The sequence below is a fragment of the Sturnira hondurensis genome, unplaced genomic scaffold, assembly GCF_014824575.4.
Source record: "Sturnira hondurensis isolate 20B ecotype Veracruz unplaced genomic scaffold, ASM1482457v3 Scaffold0009223, whole genome shotgun sequence".
Classification (NCBI taxonomy): domain Eukaryota; kingdom Metazoa; phylum Chordata; class Mammalia; order Chiroptera; family Phyllostomidae; genus Sturnira; species Sturnira hondurensis.
In genome coordinates, this window is record NW_028081854.1 from 857,685 (window position 1) to 880,695 (window position 23,011).

At 33.1% G+C, this 23,011-nt stretch overlaps 1 protein-coding gene across 1 annotated transcript in view; it reads left to right on the forward strand.

Moving 5' to 3' along the window:
• FOXP2 (forkhead box P2) overlaps positions 1–23,011 on the forward strand; it is a 367,779-nt gene that overhangs the window by 248,343 nt on the left and 96,425 nt on the right. Inside the window, exons 4-7 of the mRNA XM_037056895.1 lie at positions 13,263–13,400; positions 14,673–14,843; positions 16,297–16,495; positions 21,389–21,602. Of these exons, the coding sequence (XP_036912790.1) occupies positions 13,263–13,400; positions 14,673–14,843; positions 16,297–16,495; positions 21,389–21,602 (722 nt within the window). The remainder of the gene's footprint in view (positions 1–13,262; positions 13,401–14,672; positions 14,844–16,296; positions 16,496–21,388; positions 21,603–23,011) is intronic.

Genomic DNA, 23,011 nt, shown 5'->3' on the forward strand with positions numbered 1-23,011 from the left:
CTGACCAATAGGTCAGCTCACATTGTACAGGGCAGGTTGTACAATGTGGGCTGACCTATTGTACAGGACAGGTTGTACAATGAGGTTGTACAGCCTCATCTCCCTCTCATTCCCTTGCAGGTCAAGTTCAAATGTGGGTGAGCTTTTTCAACCTTATTTTGAACACTTTTTTATTCTATCAATATGTGGCTTCTTCTCATCCAACAAGTCTTACCTTAAATACTACATCTCAGAGAGATCTTTCTTAACCTTATACAATCTAAGATGTTCTCCCTCCTCATATGCTATTTAAATCTTCATTATTACCTTCTGGAATATATAAAAGTTTACAACTGTTTTATTTATTACATCAGTTAACTGATGTAATTTATTTTTCTTCATTAAAATATAAATTCTGTAAGTATAGAAACCATTTATGTATTATTCTTGTAGAGTCCTTAGCAGCTAGTATGTGTCTGATATAGAGTAGGTGACTAATAAATAATTGTTGATGGAATCAAGGAAAGGAGGGAAAAAGAAAGGAAAGAAGAAAAGGAAGGAGCAAGAAGGATGTTGATTTTACTAGTTTACCATTATTTCCTCAACACATAGTCAGTGACTTTTGCATTATGGGTGTTCATTAACCATTTGCTTAGGAAATTAACTTTCCAGAAGTCTATGCTCAGCCCTCTGCTCCCATCCTACACATTTTATACAAAAATATGGGTAACTTCATTTGTACTATTACTTCAACTACCACTGATATGTTAAAGACTCTCAGATCTAAATCTGAGTCCATCATTCTCTGGCTCAAGAGCCACATATATGATAGCATAGTGGACAATCCTACTTAGTGATATCACAGAGCTCTTAAACTCAGTGTGCCCAAATTAAATTTATTATCTTTCTACTCAAAACTAACCCTCTTTCTTTTTTCTTTACTTTAATAAGACCATCATCTGCTTAGGCACCATGAGTCACCTATGTTGCTCCTTTTATTTCACAGTTTCTATCTATAACAAATCATGTCCTGTATGTTATAATTATTTAATATCTCGCAACTTTTTTCTTTATATTCCAAGTAATCTAAAATGTTCACAGTGATCTCCAAATTAGCAATATTAAATTGGATGTTCCTAAAATTCAAATCTACTCATATCACTTTTTAAAAAAATCCTCAGGATCTTGATATTTTCCTACCCACTACTAAAGCAATGCTGGTAGAAAAAAATTTTACCTTCTGAATTTAATAGTCATGGTCCTCTCACAGTCTGGCTCCTGCCTACTTCTGTTATATGTATCACAGACCCCAGTCATAAGGAATGACATTCCACTTCTTTTACCCATGCCTTACTTCTACCTAGAGAAGCCTTTCAACATTCTTTATTTTTGTTTATTAAAACTTAACTTAAGCATTACTTCCTCTTAAAATCATTTCCTTATCATGCCATGATAAAAGTCTTATTTTTTTCTATGAATTCTTCTATCTTGCCACTTGCCACACTGAATTCTAATTATGCATTTACTTACCTTCTTCTCTGCTACTAGAACTTAACAGACTGGTTGGATGACTGAATGACTACAGGATGGTTTAATCTTTAAAAGTTATATAACAGGCTTTGATTGATGTGGCTCAGTTGGTTGGGTGTTGTCCCCCAGAATGAAAGGTCATTGGTTCAATTCCCAGTCAGGTCACACGCCTGGTTTGTGAGTTTGGGTACAAGAAGCAAGCAACCAAGCAATGTTTCTCTCTCACATCCATGTGCCTCTCCTTTTCTTCCCTCCCTTCTCCTCTTTCTAATAATAAACAAATAAACTATTTTTAAAGTAGTTTAAGTGAAGCAATTCTAATCAAACTGAAGCGATGATTAGAATCTCGAGCCAGTGTAGGAGAAAGAGAAAACCTAGATCCTAAAAAAGTGGATAACTAGTACAGACAAAACCAAAAAACAGAAAATGGAACCTAAGACACAAAGAATCTTGTGAATAAGAGTTAGAACCCTTTAAAAACCAAATAATAGGTACTGATAGAACTTGCTGCAAATTAGTCCTTAAAGGGCTTAGGTTATTGTGGGTATGCTTCTGGGATGAGTTTTAACATAGACATTCTTTCTCAGGCAAAATTTGCCTGCAGCACAACAAACCAAAACAAAATCTTCAGCGTGGCATATACTTTGTACTGGAATATCCCTTTTGAATAAATAGTAGAATGCATAAACGCACTCACATAACACTATTAACAGATAATGTTCATGACTTTGTTTTATTTTCTTTTACTTTATGGTATAAACCCCTCAGGACTCAGTATAGATTAGGAGATCCCCAAACTTTTTAGTGTTTTTAGAGTTTAAGTCTGAATAGAGACTATAGCTAGGATAGTCTCTCTTAGCATACCAGTTGTCATATAAACTGAGGTAATTTGTTATATATAATTAAGTCTCTTGAAGAACTTTATCTGAGTAAAGAAGAAAGTAGGGAAGGACAATAATTTGAGTGGTTGTTGTATTATGTATTTACATGTATTATCACAATCCTCAGAATAAATTAATGGAATGGATCTTCTATGTATGTATGTATGTATTTATTTATTTATTTATAGATGAAGGGGAAAGAGAGGAAGAAAAACATCAATGTGTGATTGCCTCTTGCTCACCCTGTACTAGGGGTCCCATCTGGCCCACAACCCACGTATGTGCCCTAACTGGGAATCAAACTGCCATCCTTTGGTTCACAGGCTGACACTCAATCCACTGAGCCACACCAGCCAGGACTAGAATGGATTTTCTTACCTCTATTTTACTGATAGAGGAGATGTTTCAATGAATTTAAATAGCTTAACCAAAGTAACATGGTGAACAAGTGAGAGACCCAATATTTAACCTCAATTTTTCTGGTTTCAAAGCCTAACACCACAGCCAGGCTTTTTGCTGCTATGTGCATCTTCATTAGTATTGTTTTATCATTATTCATAAAAAGAAATATTTGTGTTTACATTATCTGATTGACCCTCTGGTGTAGTATAATTGTACAAAAAAAAGTTGAAGAAAGAATCTATAAATACCAGTTTTATAAGTTTGGCTAATCACTAAATAGTTATCTGTATAAAAGCAAATTAGGGACATATTTTTAATCAGTAGGTCCAGTATTATCACTTATATTTCCCCTATATAGAATAATAATTTTAATACATCACTTAAGTATTTAACTGTGTTTTCATGGTACTGTGACCGTTTATATTGAACTTGAAATACGTGTTCTGAATCTAGAAACTTAAATCTGTATTAGGTATAACATAAAAAAGAATAAAGGAACAGTGATTTATAACAAATAAACTACTGATAACTGGATATGATGCTATGTAAGGACATTTTATTAGGCTTTTTATTTATGAAAATTCATTAGGCCATTGCGATTTAAAGATTGAAGTAGTGTAATTTGTATATCTGACTTTTTAAAAAGAACGGTATTATCCTTTGGGTCAAATTATTCTTTTCAGATTTCTGTTAAGTTAGCTATAATGTTTAGGTAGACTAAACTAGCTATCAAAGTACAGGCCAGAAGTACCAGATATGAGAATATTCTCTCCTCATTAGTCTTTCCCTAAAGGACCTCTTCTAAATAACTGGCCATGGCTGGAAAAAAATATCACCAAATCATATTTTTTTCATTCAGTAGTGGTATTACATTCAGTGTAGCAGGAAATAGTTTTGTATGAAAGTACACATGTAAATGTCATTGCATATGTCATTTACAGAGTATAGGGTTGTTATGCAAGATTCACAATGAACATGTTGGAGAAAACTGTCTTTGATAGACCAAATAAAGCACGTTTAGTAAAAATTGCTAACCATTTTATTCTAGATATACAATATCATGATAAGGGTACAAAACAAAACTACCAAAATAAACCATTTCTCAAGCTGTAATATCTACAGGACAAGTGATCTAAATTGAGGAATCAAGGGGAGTTAATCACTGCACTGCAAAAGAACTTGAAATATAACCTAAAAGGAAGTGAAATACTGATTTTGAGCTTTGAAATAACAGCAGCAAATTTACCTACAGACAGAAGATGCATGAAAGCAATAAATGAATTATACAAGTCTTAACACATGCAATCTGATTATTCTGACCAAGGTGTTAATTGGATCCTAACTGCCAGATCTGATATCTGTAGTATTGTAGTGGGAAACCTTTCAAAGTGATGAACTGTAATTCACTGAGCTGCTTGAAGCACTTGTAATTTACTGCATGTCATGCTATGAAGAGCCTGACCTAATGGACTTTGCATTACCTATAATGCTACAAACCTTTCAACAAGACTAGTTGGTAAAAGTAATCGTGAAAGTCTATTTTGAGACCAGATGAGCAAAGCTATCTTATATATTTTAAACACAGCTTTATAATCTTCTGCAGAGTCAGTTCTTAAACAAAATAAGTGCAACAATGGAAAAAATAGTACTCTATGCAACATAATTTACAAAAGTATTATATCTTATAAGATGAAATTCAAGAAGTATAAGATATAAATAGAAATCGGGGTAATTTTATAATCTAACCTAAATGCTGTAGAATACAACAGATTTAAGCTTTTTATGGATGGAAATTTTTGCTCTCATAAAAAATATATTTCATAATAATAGGATTTGAAATCTACCTTGTACTTTCATATTTTTAATATTTTCTTTTATTTTTATTTTTTATTTTTAATTTTATTTAATTATTGTTCAAGTATAGTTTTCTGTCTTTTACTCCCATTCCAGCCCACCCCCCCAGTGCTCTCCACCTCCCTCCCATTTCTACCCCTGTTAGTTTTTTTGTCCATGTGTCCTTTATACTTGTTCCTGTGAAACCTTCCCCTATTCCCTTCTAATTCCTTCCCCTCTCCCCTCTGGTCCCTGTCTGCCTGTTCTGTATTTCAGTGTCTTTGATTATATTTTGCTTGCTTGTTTGTTTTGTTGTTTAGCTTCCTGTTAAAGGTGAGATCATATGGTATTTGTCCTTCAACGCCTGGCTTATTTCACTCAGCATAATGCTTTCCAGTTCCATCCATGCTGTTGCAAAGGGTAGTAGCTCCTTCTTTCTTTCTGCTGCATAGAATTCCACTGTGTAAATATTCCATAGTTTTTGGGTCCATTCATTTACTGATGGGCACCTAGGTTGCTTCCAACTCTTGGCTATTGTAAATTGTGCTTCTATGAACATTAGTGTGCATAGGTTCTTTTGAATTGGTGTTTCAGGGTTCTTAGGATATACTCCTAACAGTGGAAATGCTGGGTCAAGAGGCAGTGAGGGGAAAGGAAGGAGAGAGGGAGACAAACATCAATGTGTAGTTGCCTCTCACATGGCCCCCACTGGGAACCTGGCCCACAACCCAAGCATATGTCCTGACTGGGCATTGAAACAAGACCCTTTGGTTCACAGCCCATGCTCAATCCACTGAGCTATACCAGCCAGGGCATACTTTTGTATTTCTTAAATAAAGTTAGAGGAAATTGTTTTAGGTAAGAAAGAAATAGGGCTATGTTTTACAAACCATATCATGTAGCTAGATTGTTTTGAGGCTGAATTCTGCACACAGCTCTCCATTACATATACTACTAATATATGAAATTTTGAGTTTAGTGCCAGCTGGTGTGGCTCAGTGGATGGAGTACTGGCCTGTGAACCAATGGGTTGCTGGTTCAATTCCTAGTCAGGGCATAAACATGGGTTGCAGGCCAGATCCCCAGGAGGGGGCGAGTGAAAGCCAAGCACATGATGTTTCTCTCCTCTTCATTCCTCCTTTCTCTTCTCTCTAAAAATAAATAAATAAAAATCTTAAAAACTATTTAAAACTATGATTTTAAAATATAAGGAGAGAATCACAGGAGGAAAGGGGAAGGATTCACAGGAAGAAGTATAAAGGACACATGGATAATAACTAAGGTGGGGGGTGGAAATGAGAGGAAGGTGGGGAGCACTGAGGGGTTGGGCAGGGCTGGGAATATAAGACAGAACTGTACTTGAACAATAATTAAAAAATAAAATAAAATATAAGGTTTTATATTTAAATTTAAATATAAAATTTAAAATTTTGCTTTAAATATAATATTTTGGTAGTTTTTTGAGGTTTTGCTTTCATAATTCTCATTAAATGTTTATTAACTACAATTGAAACACTTATCTATTTGGTATATTGTGCTGAAAATTTGTTTTTCAATTTTGGTGTGTTAAGCCCTTATATTGTTTTTTTAAGCTGGTAGGTTACAGCTGTTCTAGGCAACACACTAATAGAATTTTTTCAAATATACATTTTAGAGAATTGAATATATTTTTAATTTATCCTAAAAATTGATTAGCAATATCTTTTGGATACCTATGAAGAATATTTATGGTCAGGAAACTTAAAAGTATTTTTCTAATCTGCAGGTAGGCATATAACTTGTGTGTAATATGAAACAAAAGGTGAAGTTTGAAATATTATGGTTCTTTCACCAATATACATATGTTCTGTTGTTTATTCTAAAAGTGCATGTTAAGCAACCCACAACCTGAGGACATTAGCTAATCTTTGATATGTGTAAATTACTCAAAGCACATAAAAGTAATTGCTATATCACTGGTGTAATACTCTCAGTTAATCTACCTCAGTTTTCCCTTTTCCTCTTTCCTTTTTCCATTGAGGTTGGCCTCTGTCAATTTAAGCAGCAACTCCACGTGCAATAAGGGCACCTTGATCTGAAATTCTTCTAAGAAATCGGTGCTGTTTTCTCATCAAGATCAAATTTAGAGGGCTTTGTTCCATTCTTGAACTTTGGGGTTAGAGAAAAACAAGTCAGTTTGTAGCTTTCTCCGTGGTGAACTAAAAAGACAAATCAGTGTATCCAGCTTCAGGAGGATTTGAAGGGTATTGTCTTTGTCAATACTAAATACTGAAAAATAATTAGTAACTACTTTTCCCTATAGAAAAATACATTCCTTTTGTGAGACCCAGAAAAAATGTATATTTTAATAACAGATACTATTTTTCAAAATATAAATAACTTCAAACAGTCTAAATATTTTATTAGTTTGCAATGTCACAACTGACTGAAAAAACTCACAACCAATAGATATAGTAAATGTCGGGGAAAGACTGTTTCATACATTTGTGCTTCAGCAGATCCACTGTTGATAATTTTGCTATTTCAATAGTAGAGTTCAGTGTAAAAGCACAAAAAGCTAGAGCCTGTAATAACTGAGGTTCTACTGTTCATATTATGTGCCGATGTTTATGGTAAGACTGTTTCATAAATGCTTATTACCGTTAGCCTTTCCAAGTGTAATTTTCAGAAGAAAAAAAATTCTGCAATTCAACCACCATTCCTCTCTATTCACCACACTTGTCAATCAGGGAGTTGCTGTATCTACAGGAATGGAGGTGTTATATTCTGGCAATTATCATGTCATATACTTGAAAATGTAAATGAATGTGTGTGTAAAATTAAATTTATGGGTTGTCAGTGAAGAATAAGAACCAGGAGAGCAATTACTTCTCTCCTTTCATCTTTTGAGCTCTGATACATCAAGCAGAAAACCATGCAGCTAAATGTTGGAATTAGCATTGTGCAGGTCCTGGAATGAATGGGCTAGTGTCTTTTGCTGCCTTTTCTGGTTCTTTGTTTTGGAGAGCAGTGAAATTAAGATGATTATCATCCATCAATCTATGAGAGCGCCTATGAAAGCATGAAAGAATCTTCCTTCTCATATTTATTTTTGCTTTTTTAGAGAGTTGTCTTTTATCAGGACAGCTTGCTTTTTGTTGAAATTAATATTATTTGGGCTAATTTTGTGAATTCCATCAAAATCACAATGGTTTTGTTTTGTATCTAGTATATTAAAATTTATTTTAAAAATTAAAATGAACTATTTATGAACATAGACAAGTAAATAAGATTAACTATTAGCACAGTTAATAAAGGAAACTAGTCTCTCAATAATTTTGAGCAAGATCTTAATTCCACTAGTCATATGAACATATTAAGTTATTAAACATAAGTAAGTAACATCATTTTCATAAATAACTATACCACTTTTTACAGTGCAAATCCTGTCCAAATTGATTAAGCATTCAAATATTCTAATTATGTGTAATTATTGATTATATTCTAGTTTTTACAATTTAAAAACCAGACATTCCAGTTGTTAAGTGTTACTGATTTTGTTTGTATTCTGCTCTTATCATCTGTTAAGCACTAATGTTCTGTAGGTTAAGTTTGGAAAGAATAAAAAATAAGTGTAAGATATTCAGTAACTTATTTCCAATGATTTTAGGAGGCTAATGAACAATGGTGCAGATTTGTTTGAATATGAATGTGCAGTGGGATGGAGTTTGACCTTCAGCTGTGATTTCAGTTCGTCAGGATTAGTCAAGCTAGGCGATCAAGACTGCTAATGCATAATGATTTATAAAATGAAAAATGTGTAGTGACCATGCAAATGTTTCAGCTAATCAAAGAGAGGAACTTTAGCTTTGAGAAAAAAGAAAAACAAGGGCATGTCAAGGCCTAACCCAAAAATGTATATGAAATAATCTGATAGCTTGATTAGCCATAGTGAGATTAGAAGTTGCATTTGGGGCCTTTAAACATAGGTGTAGCACATATCACCTCTCTGTAATCTCTACAATGGCATGCTTACATGAGCAGCCTCATTTTCACCCATACTCCATCCCTCCAACAAAAACCCTAGACTCTCTATGAAATATTTGTGTATAACAAAGAAAAAGGTAAAGTTAGACCAACTTTATTTTCCAAAACAGAAAACACTCTGTTGTAATCAAAGTGATCAAATGGGTGCTAAAGCTAGTGTCATCAACTATAGAAGAAACCAAGTAGTGATGAATCATGATTAAAAGGAATCTCAGTGTTTTATTATTGCACTGTGCTGCTGTTGCTGTTGTTCCCATCATAGTATTTACCTGCTGCTAAAAAATTGCATTAAATAGCAATATACATTGTCCATCCCAGATCTCTTTAAATACTCCTGTTCAGTACTTGATGAAAAGCTTACAAATACCACTCAATTCATTGTCAGTTCTTTTTAAAACCATAAAACCAGGACACTTTTGAAAGGCCATTATTATGACGGACATTTTACAGGTAACCTGTGTTTGAATTTAGACCAAGGCTGGCAAAGCAGTACAACAATTTCATATGTTAAAATAAACTATAGATACAGATATTATAGGGAGAAAAGAAGTAAAAAATATTTATCAAAGAATTTACAATCAAACATTTTCTATTAATAGCTTGTTAAAATTGGAACAGATGCTATAACATGAAATTTTGTTTTGCAGTTGTTATATCGCAGTTAATTCTAATAGACTTACATACTTTTTTTTAAGTACCAGAGCCTGGTGGTCAGGAATTTCTTTGTCTTTAAATTTTAAAGAAAGAATAAAGGGAAATTCAAGCCAGTAGTTGGCAAACCTTGTTAACAGAATATTAATTTTTTTCACTGTAAATCTAATTTATAAGTTGCGATTGTTTTTTCAAATTCACATTTAGTGAAGGATTGTACTGACACTACACTGAGAACCTTTCTAATCACTTATACATAATTTGGATGTTTAATTAAGTAAAATGTTTAATATACAAACTCAACACCCTGAGAAATGCTCCAACTGAACTAGATTGCACATAGACAATGCACTTATTATAGCAAAAAAATGCTGATCCATTTTCATAACTCTGATAATATCTCCTAAGATTTATCTGAGGGGAGGAATTATCTTCGCATTGTCTGTTAATAACTTTTTGACCCTTTTGATGAAGTACACTTAGAAAAATAATGTAAGCACATATGTAATTTATTTCTTAAAATCTAATGTCATCTCCTATCTATCCTAATATAATGTCTAAATGCTTTTGACTTTTACTATTTTGACTAATTTCAAATTTCAGAATGTTTTATCCCTCATTTCAGAATATATAACTCTCTTTATGTTCACAAACCCAATACTTCTTGGTGCACAGAGCAACATATTTGATTAATGCTTAACTCATCCAATAAGAAAACACATAGGGTAAAAAAAAACTTATTTGATGTATAACTATAGGGATTCTTAGATCTGTAAGCATAGTAAATACCAAGAAAGAAAAATGTTCTCTACAAACTAAAGTTGGCTATTTTTCCTTTCTTTACACTTGAAGATATTTAGACTGCTTTTCACTAGGATACTCACTTAAGTGAATTATTCCTTCTGATTCCATTTGGTAGCTGGATAATAAAACATGTTTTCTTAGACCCAACCAGACTTTTATTTGACTTCTCACCAGAAAATATCTGAGGTAAGTTCTCTCTCCCTTCTTCCATCACACATTTAAATTGTGGTTCCTCATTAGATCATTTGCATAAACAAAATGATATGTCTAGTGGAAAATATTTTCTTAATCTAATGTCCAACTTGCTAAGGCATATACATATGATGCTGATTTTGCATTTTAAGTATTGGTCAGCATAATCTCCAAAAATTATATGCACTCAGCTAATCTTTATTCACTCTTTAAGTAAATTCCTAGAGAAGCTTATAATAGCAAAGAAATAAAATGGGACAATAAGAAAGGTGACAAAGTAGGAATAAAGGAAATATATCACTTAAAATTAATCACTTAAAAATGGAAAAGCTCTGCATTTTGAAAATTATTAATTTCTAAACAAGGCAAGTTGAGAAGTTTATATCTGACATAAAAACTAATTTTTTATTTATGAAAATAATTTTGATAGTTTAACTTTGCATGGGGGGCACACACACAAAATAAAAAAATATAATAAAATAATTTAAAATTTTAGTAGCCTCAAATATTTCATTTTGGATGAGCTTATGTATGTGGATTTTGAAATGATACTACTGGCTTATTTGTAATGTTGAGCATCCCTAAGAGGTGCACCTGTATCTTACTGAAGTAGAATGTTCAATTAATTGTGTGTTACTTGACTTACCTTTCTACATATCTTGTGTCTGTTCATTGTCAGTTTTAGATGGCAGTTTCCTAGAGAGTAGGTCAGAATCTGCTTAACATTTTCAGAATGTCACATATGACTCACATGATTTTTTGGGATAACAGCGATGTGGTTATTTTTACGCCATAAATTTTTAATTGCAAGAATAATATAAACCATTTAACATTAAAAAATAATTTCCCAACCATAGCAAAAAGGAAGATGAACTCTAAAGAACATAAAGGTAAAAAACTTGCCTAAATTTACTTATACACCAAATCACTCACAATTGCAATAAGCTATAAAGTAATATAATCTTTATAAGCTGAAATCGAACTGTAAACTTAAAACACATGCCTTTATTCATAATTTTTTTATAAAGTGCATTTGTCATCAGTTACACATAAAGTACTTTTACTTTTAGAGTAAGTTAGAACACTCAATGTGCTAAAAAGTGATGAGGCTGTTAGAAAAGAGAACTGTGGCAAGTTTCTCATCATATAATATGTTTATAGGAGGTATGTATGTACATATCTATACAGCTATCCATACTTATGTAATATATATCTACCTATTGTCTATCTACCATCTATTTATCATCTACCTAACTATTTATTTACCTAAATGTACAGCCTTTTTGAATTTTACTATGTCTTTCTCTGTCCATTGATTTCAGTTTGATTCTTTGTTATTTGGAAACAGTATAAGGTGAATGATTATGAAAAGACATTTCTGTAGATAAGTACCTTTTTTCCAAACTGCCTGTTTTGACCATTTTAGAACATGTAGTTGAGAATGTCTTTTATTATGATACATTAAAAAACACTAACCTAAAAATATGCCAGGATGTTCTTTAAAATTCCAGAAATATCTTTGAAAATCACTTTTGAATTTCTGTCTGTTATAATGTAATTATTTTCCTTACACAAAATTAACCTACTCAATTCATAGTTTCAGATATCAACATGAAATAGAAAGGGCATAGCTCCTTCTTAGTTTAAATATGATATTTTTTGTCTTGAAAGAGGAGTTAATCTACCCTGAATTTATTTCCTTATTTCTTCTAATGTATTTTTTATTATTGATTTCTTCTTTCTTTATGACATAAAGTGCCGGACTTGAAAAAATTTAATTGCATTAAAAAGGACTATTAAAATAAATTGTGAGCTATGATTGTTAATCTTTTGCTGATTTCAAAGACAAAAGTTGTTCTGAAAATGTGTTCCAAGGTATTATTTATATAACTACTTGCTTTTATTTATTGTCAAAGTGACTTTTCTAGGAAAGAAAGTGATTGCTTTTCAATGGTTACAAATGTGTTAGGTTCACAAGTTTGATTACATGCTGGCTAGTTCTACAAACAGTGCCTTCAAACAGTGAGACTGTCTTGGAAGTTCTCATATACCACAGGCTTTTATACAAGGTTTTCCGGTTTATCTCTTTTGTCATTCTTTTTCTATCTCTTCACATCCTTTTTATCTTTCTCTAGGACTTTCTAGCTTTTCCTTAATCTGCATTTTTCTTGCTTCCCCTTTCTCCTCTGTTTCTTTATCTCCCTCATTTCCTTTTTTTTAACACTTTAATTCTCAGATCCTTCAAGAGAGAGGAAATGGTAGAAAGAAAATTTTAAGCAAAATACTTTTTTTCAGTTTAATTAATAATCTTTGATTGATATTTAGATTTCTGGACTTCCTGGTGTAAGTTTAGTTAGCTTGAAATAAAATGTTTGAAGAAGCTATGATTCTTTGTTTCAGAAGATCTAGGTAGCTATTTTCTAGGATAAACATATATCCTAAATTAGTTACTACATGTGTGATTCATATATATAACATTTTGAAGATGGTGATTATGTTTTATAAGTAACCATATTCTACATACATAGTTTTATTAGCTTTGATTACATATTTATAAGCATACATATTACTTCCTAGTGTTTAAACTGTATTATTTATTTTAATCATACCTTTGAACCATTGCAAATGGCTTTCCATTTATAGCACTGTGACATTGATAAGATTATTGATTATAAAGTATTCAGAACACTTACTTGTAATTATTTTTAACTTTGCTAATAAAAGCTCAACTATCTCAGTATAATACATTTTAGGCATGGAACATAAAGATAGAATCTGATGAAATCTGATGCATCTAGAATCCTAGTGTCCAAAAACTGTGGTACTTTAATATTATTATTAAATAGTTAGATGATATAACAAATATTGCATAAAATGATCAGTCATTTTTGCCATCAGAGATGGCATACAGCTGTGAAATATGTTAACAGACATTGGCTGTGACCACATTTTCTCTCTGTCAAGGTACCTGTGTCAGTGGCCATGATGACTCCCCAGGTGATTACCCCTCAGCAAATGCAGCAGATCCTTCAGCAGCAAGTCCTGTCTCCTCAGCAGCTCCAAGCCCTTCTCCAACAGCAGCAAGCAGTAATGCTTCAGCAGGTAATGTGGGTTACCTTTTTCAGAGTTCTGGCATGGCACAGAGGTATGCCCCCATGTACACAGTGTCATGGGCATATTTGACAATTTCTTCTCCATTTGAAGGGACAACCTATTGGCATGCTAGAACATAAATGTAGTATTTTCATTGAAATGTGAAATAAACCAGTATTTAAGTATTCAAATGCTTAGGTACTTTTGCTTTGAAGACTTGACAATAAAAGTGCAAAGAGACATAGAAAACTGTCACTTTAAAAACTCCTAATACTTTACTATTCTTTTTAGTTCATGTAATTATGAAATTTGAACTAGCCCTTTTCTTACAATAGGGAAAGTAACATCTCAAATGTTTTTTTTTCAAAGATAAGGTCTGTGTTTTGGAACAGAAGTATCTACTCACAGGAACAAAAGTTAAATAGCTAAGCCACCAGCTCATAAAATTTAGTTTAAAAAAAAACAAAACTAATATGTACATCATTGAAACCCAAATTGCATATAGAGTTGATGTTAGGTTATATACTTACTTATCATAAAGAAAACAATGTGCTTTTCCTGAACTTTTATATATTTAATTACTTTATTTTCTTCTATGATGATGACCATAGACCAGTTGCTTATATTTCAGTCTGACAAACTTTTGTACATCTGGTGGATTAAACTTTTTTCCAATAAAAAATGAACAATCAAATTCCCTGTAGCTATATATTTGGTTCTTATAAGTGGTAGAGTATAATCTATTTTATATGTTATTGAAATTCAAATATAATAATTTGAAGTATTAATTTTTCTCTGTCCTTTTTATTTTTTTTATCTTTTTAATTTTATTTATTTATGTTTAGAGAGAGAGAGAAAAGGAGGGAGAAAGGGAAAGAAACATCAATGTGTGCTTGCCTCTCACGTGGCCCCCACTGGGGGTCTTGGCCTGCAACCCAGGCATGTGGCCTGTCTGGGAATGGAACCAACCACCCTTTGGTTCACAGCCTGTGCTCAACCCACTGAGCTACACCAGCCAGGGCTCTGTCCCTTTTAAAGACAGATGTTCTATACCTTTTGTTTAGGATTTTTTTTTGAATTCTGGGTTGGAAAATTTCAGAGTTGTCTTTAGAAAAGATGTATGTAGATCTTTCTCCTTGAATCCAATGTATATTTTTTATTGTTCTTGTGAGGTGAATCTTAATGGATACTCAACCATACCCCGGTCTAGAAGAGTTTAAGAGATTTGTAAATACACAAAACTTTTGCCTTTATTTATTAAAGTCAAAATGGTTTATTCAGCAACAACTACAAGAGTTTTACAAGAAACAGCAAGAGCAGTTACATCTTCAGCTTTTGCAGCAGCAGCAGCAACAACAGCAGCAACAGCAACAACAGCAGCAGCAACAACAGCAGCAGCAACAACAGCAGCAGCAGCAGCAGCAACAACATCCTGGAAAGCCAGTGAAAGAGGTAGGGTCTGGCCCACTAACTGGTGTACAAGAGTGTGAGTTTGGGAAGGGCCATGAGAACAGGGTTGTCTCAGATCTTTGTATCACAAGGCCTTTGCTATCAAAAATGCGTTATCATACATTTTTACTGAGCTTAATAACAGGGACAGTTCTGTTGTCCTTTTCTGTAGCTTTGAACTTGAGAGTTCCAATCCAATGTTCACTAATGAATCATTGTACAAAGAGCAAGCTGTATGGCCAACAAAGTACTGATTATCTTGTATTTACCAAGAATTCTAAATTGGTGAGGGAACCTTTTTCTCAGTGCTGCAGCTCAGAGAACATGCATGTAAATTTGGCCATTTAGTGGGGGCTAGGGGTCCAGGAGAGAAACTGGTTGAGCACAGATTTCAAAGTCACAGGTTCCTGATTAATGAACTGCTACTGTAGGTTTGGAGTGGCAAGTAGAAAGTTACAGTTTGATATGCTCATAAATCAAACTGACAAGCTGGCTTCTCAGGCCTAGCTTGCACTTGTCAGCAAACTGCATCAAATATAAACATAATACAAACAAAACATGTTGAAGTAGTTAAATTGATCAGCAGGTATCAGAGCCGTTGTCTTCAAGCTGCCATTATGCAAACGTCCAGGAAACAGTTTTGACCTCCTGAGGCTTTGATTCTGTTTGGATTTGTGAATAGAATTTCAGACAGCCATCAACTACAGAATAGAAATTGCTCCCTTATTTCTCTGGAGGCTTTGGGTAGTCTACATGACTTGCTCCATTATGCAGTCTGTTTTCCAGTGAGTGCATCAGAAGTTTCTTTTCCACAAACTGAAAAGGAAAAAGTCTTTCACAGCAACTTGTCTTTCTCTGAAGTTTGACTTCCTTCTCTTGAGTCCAAAGAATGAGAGTTTGTGTTGTATCTTTCACAAAATTGGAAGTTATAATTTTCCTTATAATAAGGAGACTTTGTTTTTGCCTTGAACATCATTCAATCTTTAATATATTCCAACAAGAGAGGAAGTAGAGAGAAATCTAACAAGCCTTTATGGTGAACGTTACATCCCAGTTTACTAATAGATCACTAGAGACCACATTCATGGACCACTAAAGAGTGAACTTAGTTGGAAAAAAATAGAGTGTTGTTGAAGTTGACTTTCTATAAATTGTTATTTTTTTAGTCTATATAAATTTATTATCATTTGTAATATGCCAAATTTTTTAAAAACACCTGACCTTTGTTAAATACTTTCTCTAGACCTTGTCTCATACTCTTAATGCAAGTTCTTAGGTTCTCTGATGCTGTGTGATATTTGAAAGAAAGACAAATGAAAATCTAGAACTTGCATACAGTCTGCATTTGACAACTCACCAGGTGATGAGAGGAGTGTAAATTTCTGTGTGAGAGCTGATTGTGCAGACCATATTCTCTGCTGTTGACTGGTGGGTTCTATGACAGCAACAGCAACAGCAGCAGCAGCAGCAGCAGCAACAGCAGCAGCAACAGCAGCAACAGCAACAATTGGCAGCACAGCAGCTTGTCTTCCAGCAGCAGCTTCTCCAGATGCAGCAACTCCAGCAGCAACAACATTTGCTAAGCCTTCAGCGTCAGGGACTCATCTCCATTCCACCTGGCCAGACAGCACTTCCTGTGCAGTCATTGCCTCAAGGTACATACAAAATATGCTACACGCTTCATTTCTAATGTTGTACTTTCTACCATTTCATTGCCTGTCTTATACCTTGAGAATTATGTTTTTACAGCCTTCAAACTTATTATTACAACACAGTTAACATGGTTGCATGATACAATTTTTTATTCAGAAATTCTTCTACACCCTGCCTTCACGTTTTGTTAAATATGTATTTTATTAATATGTATTTATTAGTCATAATGGCAGAAACTGATATATAAGAGAAACACAATTAAAGCACTATGAAATACCCACTGAACATCTACAGAGGACTGGATTAGTTAGTAAGGCTAACACTCTATTTAACATAAATGAGCTGAATTTTGTGGACAACCAATCAGAAGAAGACAAAGTTTCTAATCTTCACATTGAAACTTCTACATGTAAAAATGAGGTTTTATGTATTTCTACAGAACACATTCCTAGTTATTCTGTGTGGGATCCCATCATGTATTGAGAGACCAGACTGATCCTATTTTTTCTAAAATATTATTATTTATTCATATATTGTAAATTAGAACTTCAAAAAGCTATCAACTGTGTTCTTATTTATTTTTCTGATACGAAAACTGGATGTACTTTGATAATAAAAGAATACTATCAAATAGTAGACTATTATAAAATAATATAATTATATTTAATTTTCATCTGACTTTTAACTTTTGGGAAATGGAAAGAGGTCTAGATAATAAAAGAATAAATAGTAAATAAAATGGCTTATGTGAAAAAAATTTGACTAATTAAAAGTCATATTGTGGCATAAACTTCATAAAAATATATTTTAATTTTCATTTGGATTTTGTTAAAACAAACTTTAATCCAAATGAACTTTATTTTGAGTTTGTTATATTATTTACACAGGAATTACATTGTAGTCATATTTGCTGTGCATTTTTCCGACACAAGGATACACTATAGAAAAATCAAGAACTATTAAATATACAAAAAGTAAAATTAAGCAAGTGAAATAGTCTTTAAAAAGCACATAAAAACAAATAATCATTTTTTGCACCATGAAAATATTATGGTAAATGCTTTTTCTCTTTATTTATCAAATTACTGTCTTGTTGGGTTACTTTTCCTAGAATTTCATCTTTCACTTGACTTCTGATCCTCTAACTCACCTGGTCCTCTAATTCACTCCTAGGAAATCAAGAAAGTTTAAATAGTGACAGGAAAACAAGGCACTAAACCCACTCTTTTGTGTTACTCCAGAGATAATTGTAATAAGTCATGGTGTCACTAGAGCAATGACTATTCCCTTCACAAACTGATTATTTGGTACATACCAGGCACTGTTTTAGGCACTCGGGATATATACTAGTAATAAAAAGTTTCTATTTTTTAAAAAGATTTTATTTATTTATCTTTAGAGGGGAAGGGAAGGAGAGAAGGAGAGAAATATCGATGTACGGTTGCCTCTTGTGAGTCCCCTGATGGGAACTGGCCTGCAACCCAGGCATGTGCCCTGACTGGGAATCAAACTGCGACCATGTGGTTCGCAGGCCCATGCTCAATCCACTGAGCTACACCAGCCAGGGCAAAAGTTTCTGTTTTTATAAAGCTCAAATTGCAGTGGAGGGAGACTGATGATAATGAAACATTAAATAATATAATTTCAAAGACTAATAAATGCTTGCAAGAAAAATAAAGTAGTAGAGTGAGGTCATAGAAAATGATAAAAGGCAGAGTTTGAAGAGGCAGTGGTTGACAGCATGGTCAAAGACTTTTGAGAATAGGTGATGCTTGAACAATTAGGGCTGCCTAACCTGCAGCCCATGAGGCACATGCAGCCCAGGATGACTGTGAATGAGGCCCAACAGAAAATCATAAATTTACTTAAAACACTATGAGATTTTTTTTTTTTTGGTTACACATTGCAATGTATTTAATGTGTGGCCCAAGGTACTCTTCTTCCAGTGTGGTGCAGAGATGCCAAAAGTTTGGACACCCCTGAAAGTTAAGGAAGAGAGAAAACTATGGGGATACTTTCAACCAGAGTGGCCCAGGATATGGGAACATCTAGAGCAATAGATGGAAAGGGAGCAAATGTTTGATGCATTTGAGGGTCAGCAGAAGGCTAGTACAACAGAACAAAATAGATAGGGAGAGAGAGATGAGGTCTAGGAAGCAAGCAAGAGCATAGTGATAACTGCTTCTCACAGGCCATTGTAAGGTGTTTTATTTATTTATTTATTTAATTCTTAAATTGTTGTTCAAATACAGTTGTCTCCATTTTCCAGTCACCACTTTCTTCCACCTCTCATTCCCAATGCTACCCCCACTTTGGCTTTGTTCATGGGTCCTTTATACAGATATTCCTTGATGACCTTTCCCCATAAGTGTTCTGGAAAGGCATTGGAGAGTTTGTCTGTGAAGTGCCACGGCCTCGTTTACATTTAAAGACGTAAATTTTGGCTGATATATGAAGAGTAAATTATATGAAGACAAAATAAAAGCATGAAGACAGTCAGGAAGCTGTAGCAGTGGTCCAGGCAAGAGCAGATAGTGAAACAAAGAGATAGCAGGGAAGATGGTGAAGTTTTGATGCAGATGCTATCACAAGAAAGGATTTGCTAATGGAGTTTGACCTTTAGGACACCAAGCATATACAGGCAAGTAATAAAAAAGTCACAGTCAGAAAACTTTCAGAATCCTAGGTTAAAGTTAGAATTAAAGCTAGAATTATAATTAACAATATTTATATAGAAATTATTTCCTGTGTAGTAGAAATACTTTACTTTATTAAGCCATTATTGTTTTACAAAAAGTAGTTTTTTAACAACTTTGGAAATCAGAGTTATCTTGTATTGTTTTAGTCTCAGGCAGAATCTTAAAATTACAAGGAGCCAGAATTACTAAAATGATAATTTTCAATAAAACTACCTGTATGAGATGGTAATAGATATAAAAATTTAAGGTTACCACTGTGATGAATAATTTGACCAGAAGTTATGGTTGAAGCAGTGAGAATTCTTCTGTTACTTTGGTCTACTTACCATTATCCCTTACATCACTGATTCTCTACTTTCAGGGGAAGGGATGAGAGGGCTCACTCTCCTCACCATAACATTCTCTTATCTTTCCTCATTGTTTCCTGCCTGTTACATCCTGCTTCATTCCCACACACCTCTTGACCAATCAGCATCACAATACAGTCTGATGTAGATATACCTTGGGTTGTGGGAGAGAGGAAGTAGTTTAATTAGCCCTTGCATTGTTAGATATAGATAAACAGAGTAAAAAACAACAAAGAATTTAGAGTCACTGGGCATTAAATTTAAATTTTGTTCACAAATTATGAGCTTAATGACTTATGGCAACATATTTCATCTTCATGAGCCTCCACATCCTCATCTCTAAAATGTAATGATTTCTAACTTTAGGCAAGGTTAATTGAGATTATAAAGCACCAGAATACAGCAGATGCTCAATAAATGATAGCAATTATAATTATAAATATATTTCCCATGTTATATCATTATCAGTTTTTATATTTTTAATACAATATTTTAATAGCAAAGGCATTCAAGTCAGACTGGATTTAAATCACAACTTTATTTATGACTTTGGATATATTTTTGAACCTCACTCCCTCTTTGTTTACTACTCCATAAATTGCTTAATAAAAATATCAGTGTAAAAGGTTAAAGGGGTCAAATACATGGTGACCTTAGGTGGTAAATGCACAATGCAATATATACATGATATATCATGGGACTGTACACTTGAACTTATATAATTTTATTAATCAATGTCACTCCAATAAATTTAATTTTAAAAGTATCAATTCCATTGGATTGTAGTGAGAATTAAATAGCTTAAGGTGTATAGAGACTGTATGAAAGCACAGTACTTGGCATATGCAAGTACTATTTTATGTCAAATGCTGTAAAAAACAGTCTTTCAATTTCTTTCAAATTATACTTAAAAGAATAAAGATTGTGCCTACCTTTTCTATTTTTATTCTTCATAAATTAGGTTAATTTGCATAAGCTGAACCAGGGAGTTTTTTTTTTAAGATTTTTTAAAAGATTTTATTTATTTATCTTTAGAGGGGAAGGGAAGGAGAGAGGGAGGGAAATATCAATGTATGGTTGCCTCTCATGTGTCCGCTCCCGGGAACCAGGAACCGGGAACTGGCCTGCAACCCAGGCATGTGCCCTGACTGGGAATCGAACCGCAATAGTGTGGTTCGCAGACCCGCGCTCAATCCACTGAGCTACACCAGCCAGGGCTGAACCAGGGAGTTTTTAAAAATGAGTAGTGGATTTGTTCTATGCAAAGAATTTTAGACATTATTTGCTTAATTGATCCATGTAGTTAATCATATTGTTTTATTCAGAGCCTCAAAATAAAATCCAATGACTTCAAAATGAAATATTGAAATAAATAAATAGTTTTCAAATATAGTTTTATTTTGAATTGTTTACTATTTTTCCTGACATTTTTGTTAGCTTTCCTTACTTAATTTTTTCTTTTAATTTCTTTTAATATGTCTTATTTACAAATCTATTCCTCTTTCACTGCTTCACTGACAAAAACTTAATACTAGTCAGCAGTAAGTAAAATCTGCTGTTAAAACTTGAATATTTAATTTTCAAATTGAATTTCTGGATTATTTCCATTAATCCTTGATATAATTTTGAATATTGTTTTTCTAAGTACTATTCACAATTGGTAGTCTTTAGGAAATAAATGGCTATCCAATAGAAAAGCTGTGGTGCTGATGTTATGAAGTCACTTAGTATTGTGTATTAAATATTCTGTAACATCATTTTTATTATTGGCATCAATCCAGCAATAGCACTAATGTTATTATGTGAACTTTACCTTGTTATATTAGTGAGTATTTCTTTCATTTCATAGCTGGCTTAAGTCCTGCCGAAATTCAGCAATTATGGAAAGAAGTGACTGGAGTTCACAGCATGGAAGACAATGGCATGAAACATGGAGGGCTAGACCTCACTACTAACAATTCCTCCTTGACTACCTCCTCCACCACTTCCAAAGCATCACCACCAATAACCCATCATTCCATAGTAAATGGACAGACTTCAGTTCTAAATGCAAGGCGAGACAGGTAAATCTCATGTTTATTCTATATTTATTTATCATCAAATTTTACTTCCACCATTGATAAAACTAAAAATTATGATTTTTACTTAACAGGGGTAAAATGTGTTAAACAACAAATTAAATGGAAACCTTTATATTATTTATCTTATATTTCATTTGTCATTACAAAAAGCAGTTTAAATACTAGCAGTTTGATGGATGTAGTTATAATTTGCCCGGAAAAAGCTATTTTTAATAATTGCATGTGGAATATGTCTCAATATATTTTTATGACTAAGATGTTGTGATTAACCTGAATGCCATGAAACATTTTATTATTTTTTAACTTAACAAGTTTCAAATACTTAAAGATGTGTATGTATCCCCCTTAATATATATACTTCACACCTGAGCTTAGAAATCAGAGAATAAATATATGAACATATAAATATTATAAGATTTATAAATATATAACAATAACTACAATAACCATCTGAATAAATTTGACTTAAAATTCATAAATAAAATATTTGATTTTAAGTACCAACATTGAGTACATTGCATTATATGATTTTCAAAGGTACACTTTTATTTTACTTATATAAAGACTGTCTTTGTAAGAAGAGCACCCATGTACTTTTGTCCATTTATTCCATTTATTCAGGCATATGGATTCAAAATCATATTCTTTAAAGAAATTTACATAAAAAATATAAGCTAAAATATTGTTCCACATAAAAAGTATCTTTTAAAAAGGTGAAATATAAGTGTAGGATTTATTAACAAAGTGGCTGAGAATTATATAATATATAGCTCTAAAATTCAAATGTATATTATTTTTAGTGCATATCCACTTATTTATTTTTAAGTATATTTTATTGATTATGCTATTACAGTTGTCTCAAATTTTCCCCCCTTTATCTCCTTTATGCCCTGTATCACCCCACCCTCCAGCATTCTCTCTACCTTAGTTCATGTCCATGGGTTGTATATATTAAGTTATTTGACCTCTCTATTTCCTATACTATTCTTAACCTCCCCCATCTATTTTATGCCTACCAATTATGCTTCTTATTCCCTGTACCTTTTCCTTCCATTCTCCCCCTCCACCTCCCTACTGATAACCCTCCATGTAATCTCCATTTCTGTGATTCTGTTCCTGTTCTAGATGTCTGTTTAGTTTGTTTTTACTTTTAGGTTCAGTGTTGATAGTTGTGAGTTTGTTGTCATTTTAGTGCTCATAGTTTTTATCTTCTTTTTGTTAAATAAATTCCTTCAATAGTTCATATAATAAGGGCTTGGTAATGATGAACTCCTTTAACTTTACCTTATCTGGGAAGCATTTTATCTGCCCTTCCATTTTAAATTAAAGCTTTGTTGGATAGAGTAATTTTGGATGTAGATCCTAGCCTTCATACTTTTGAATACTTGTTT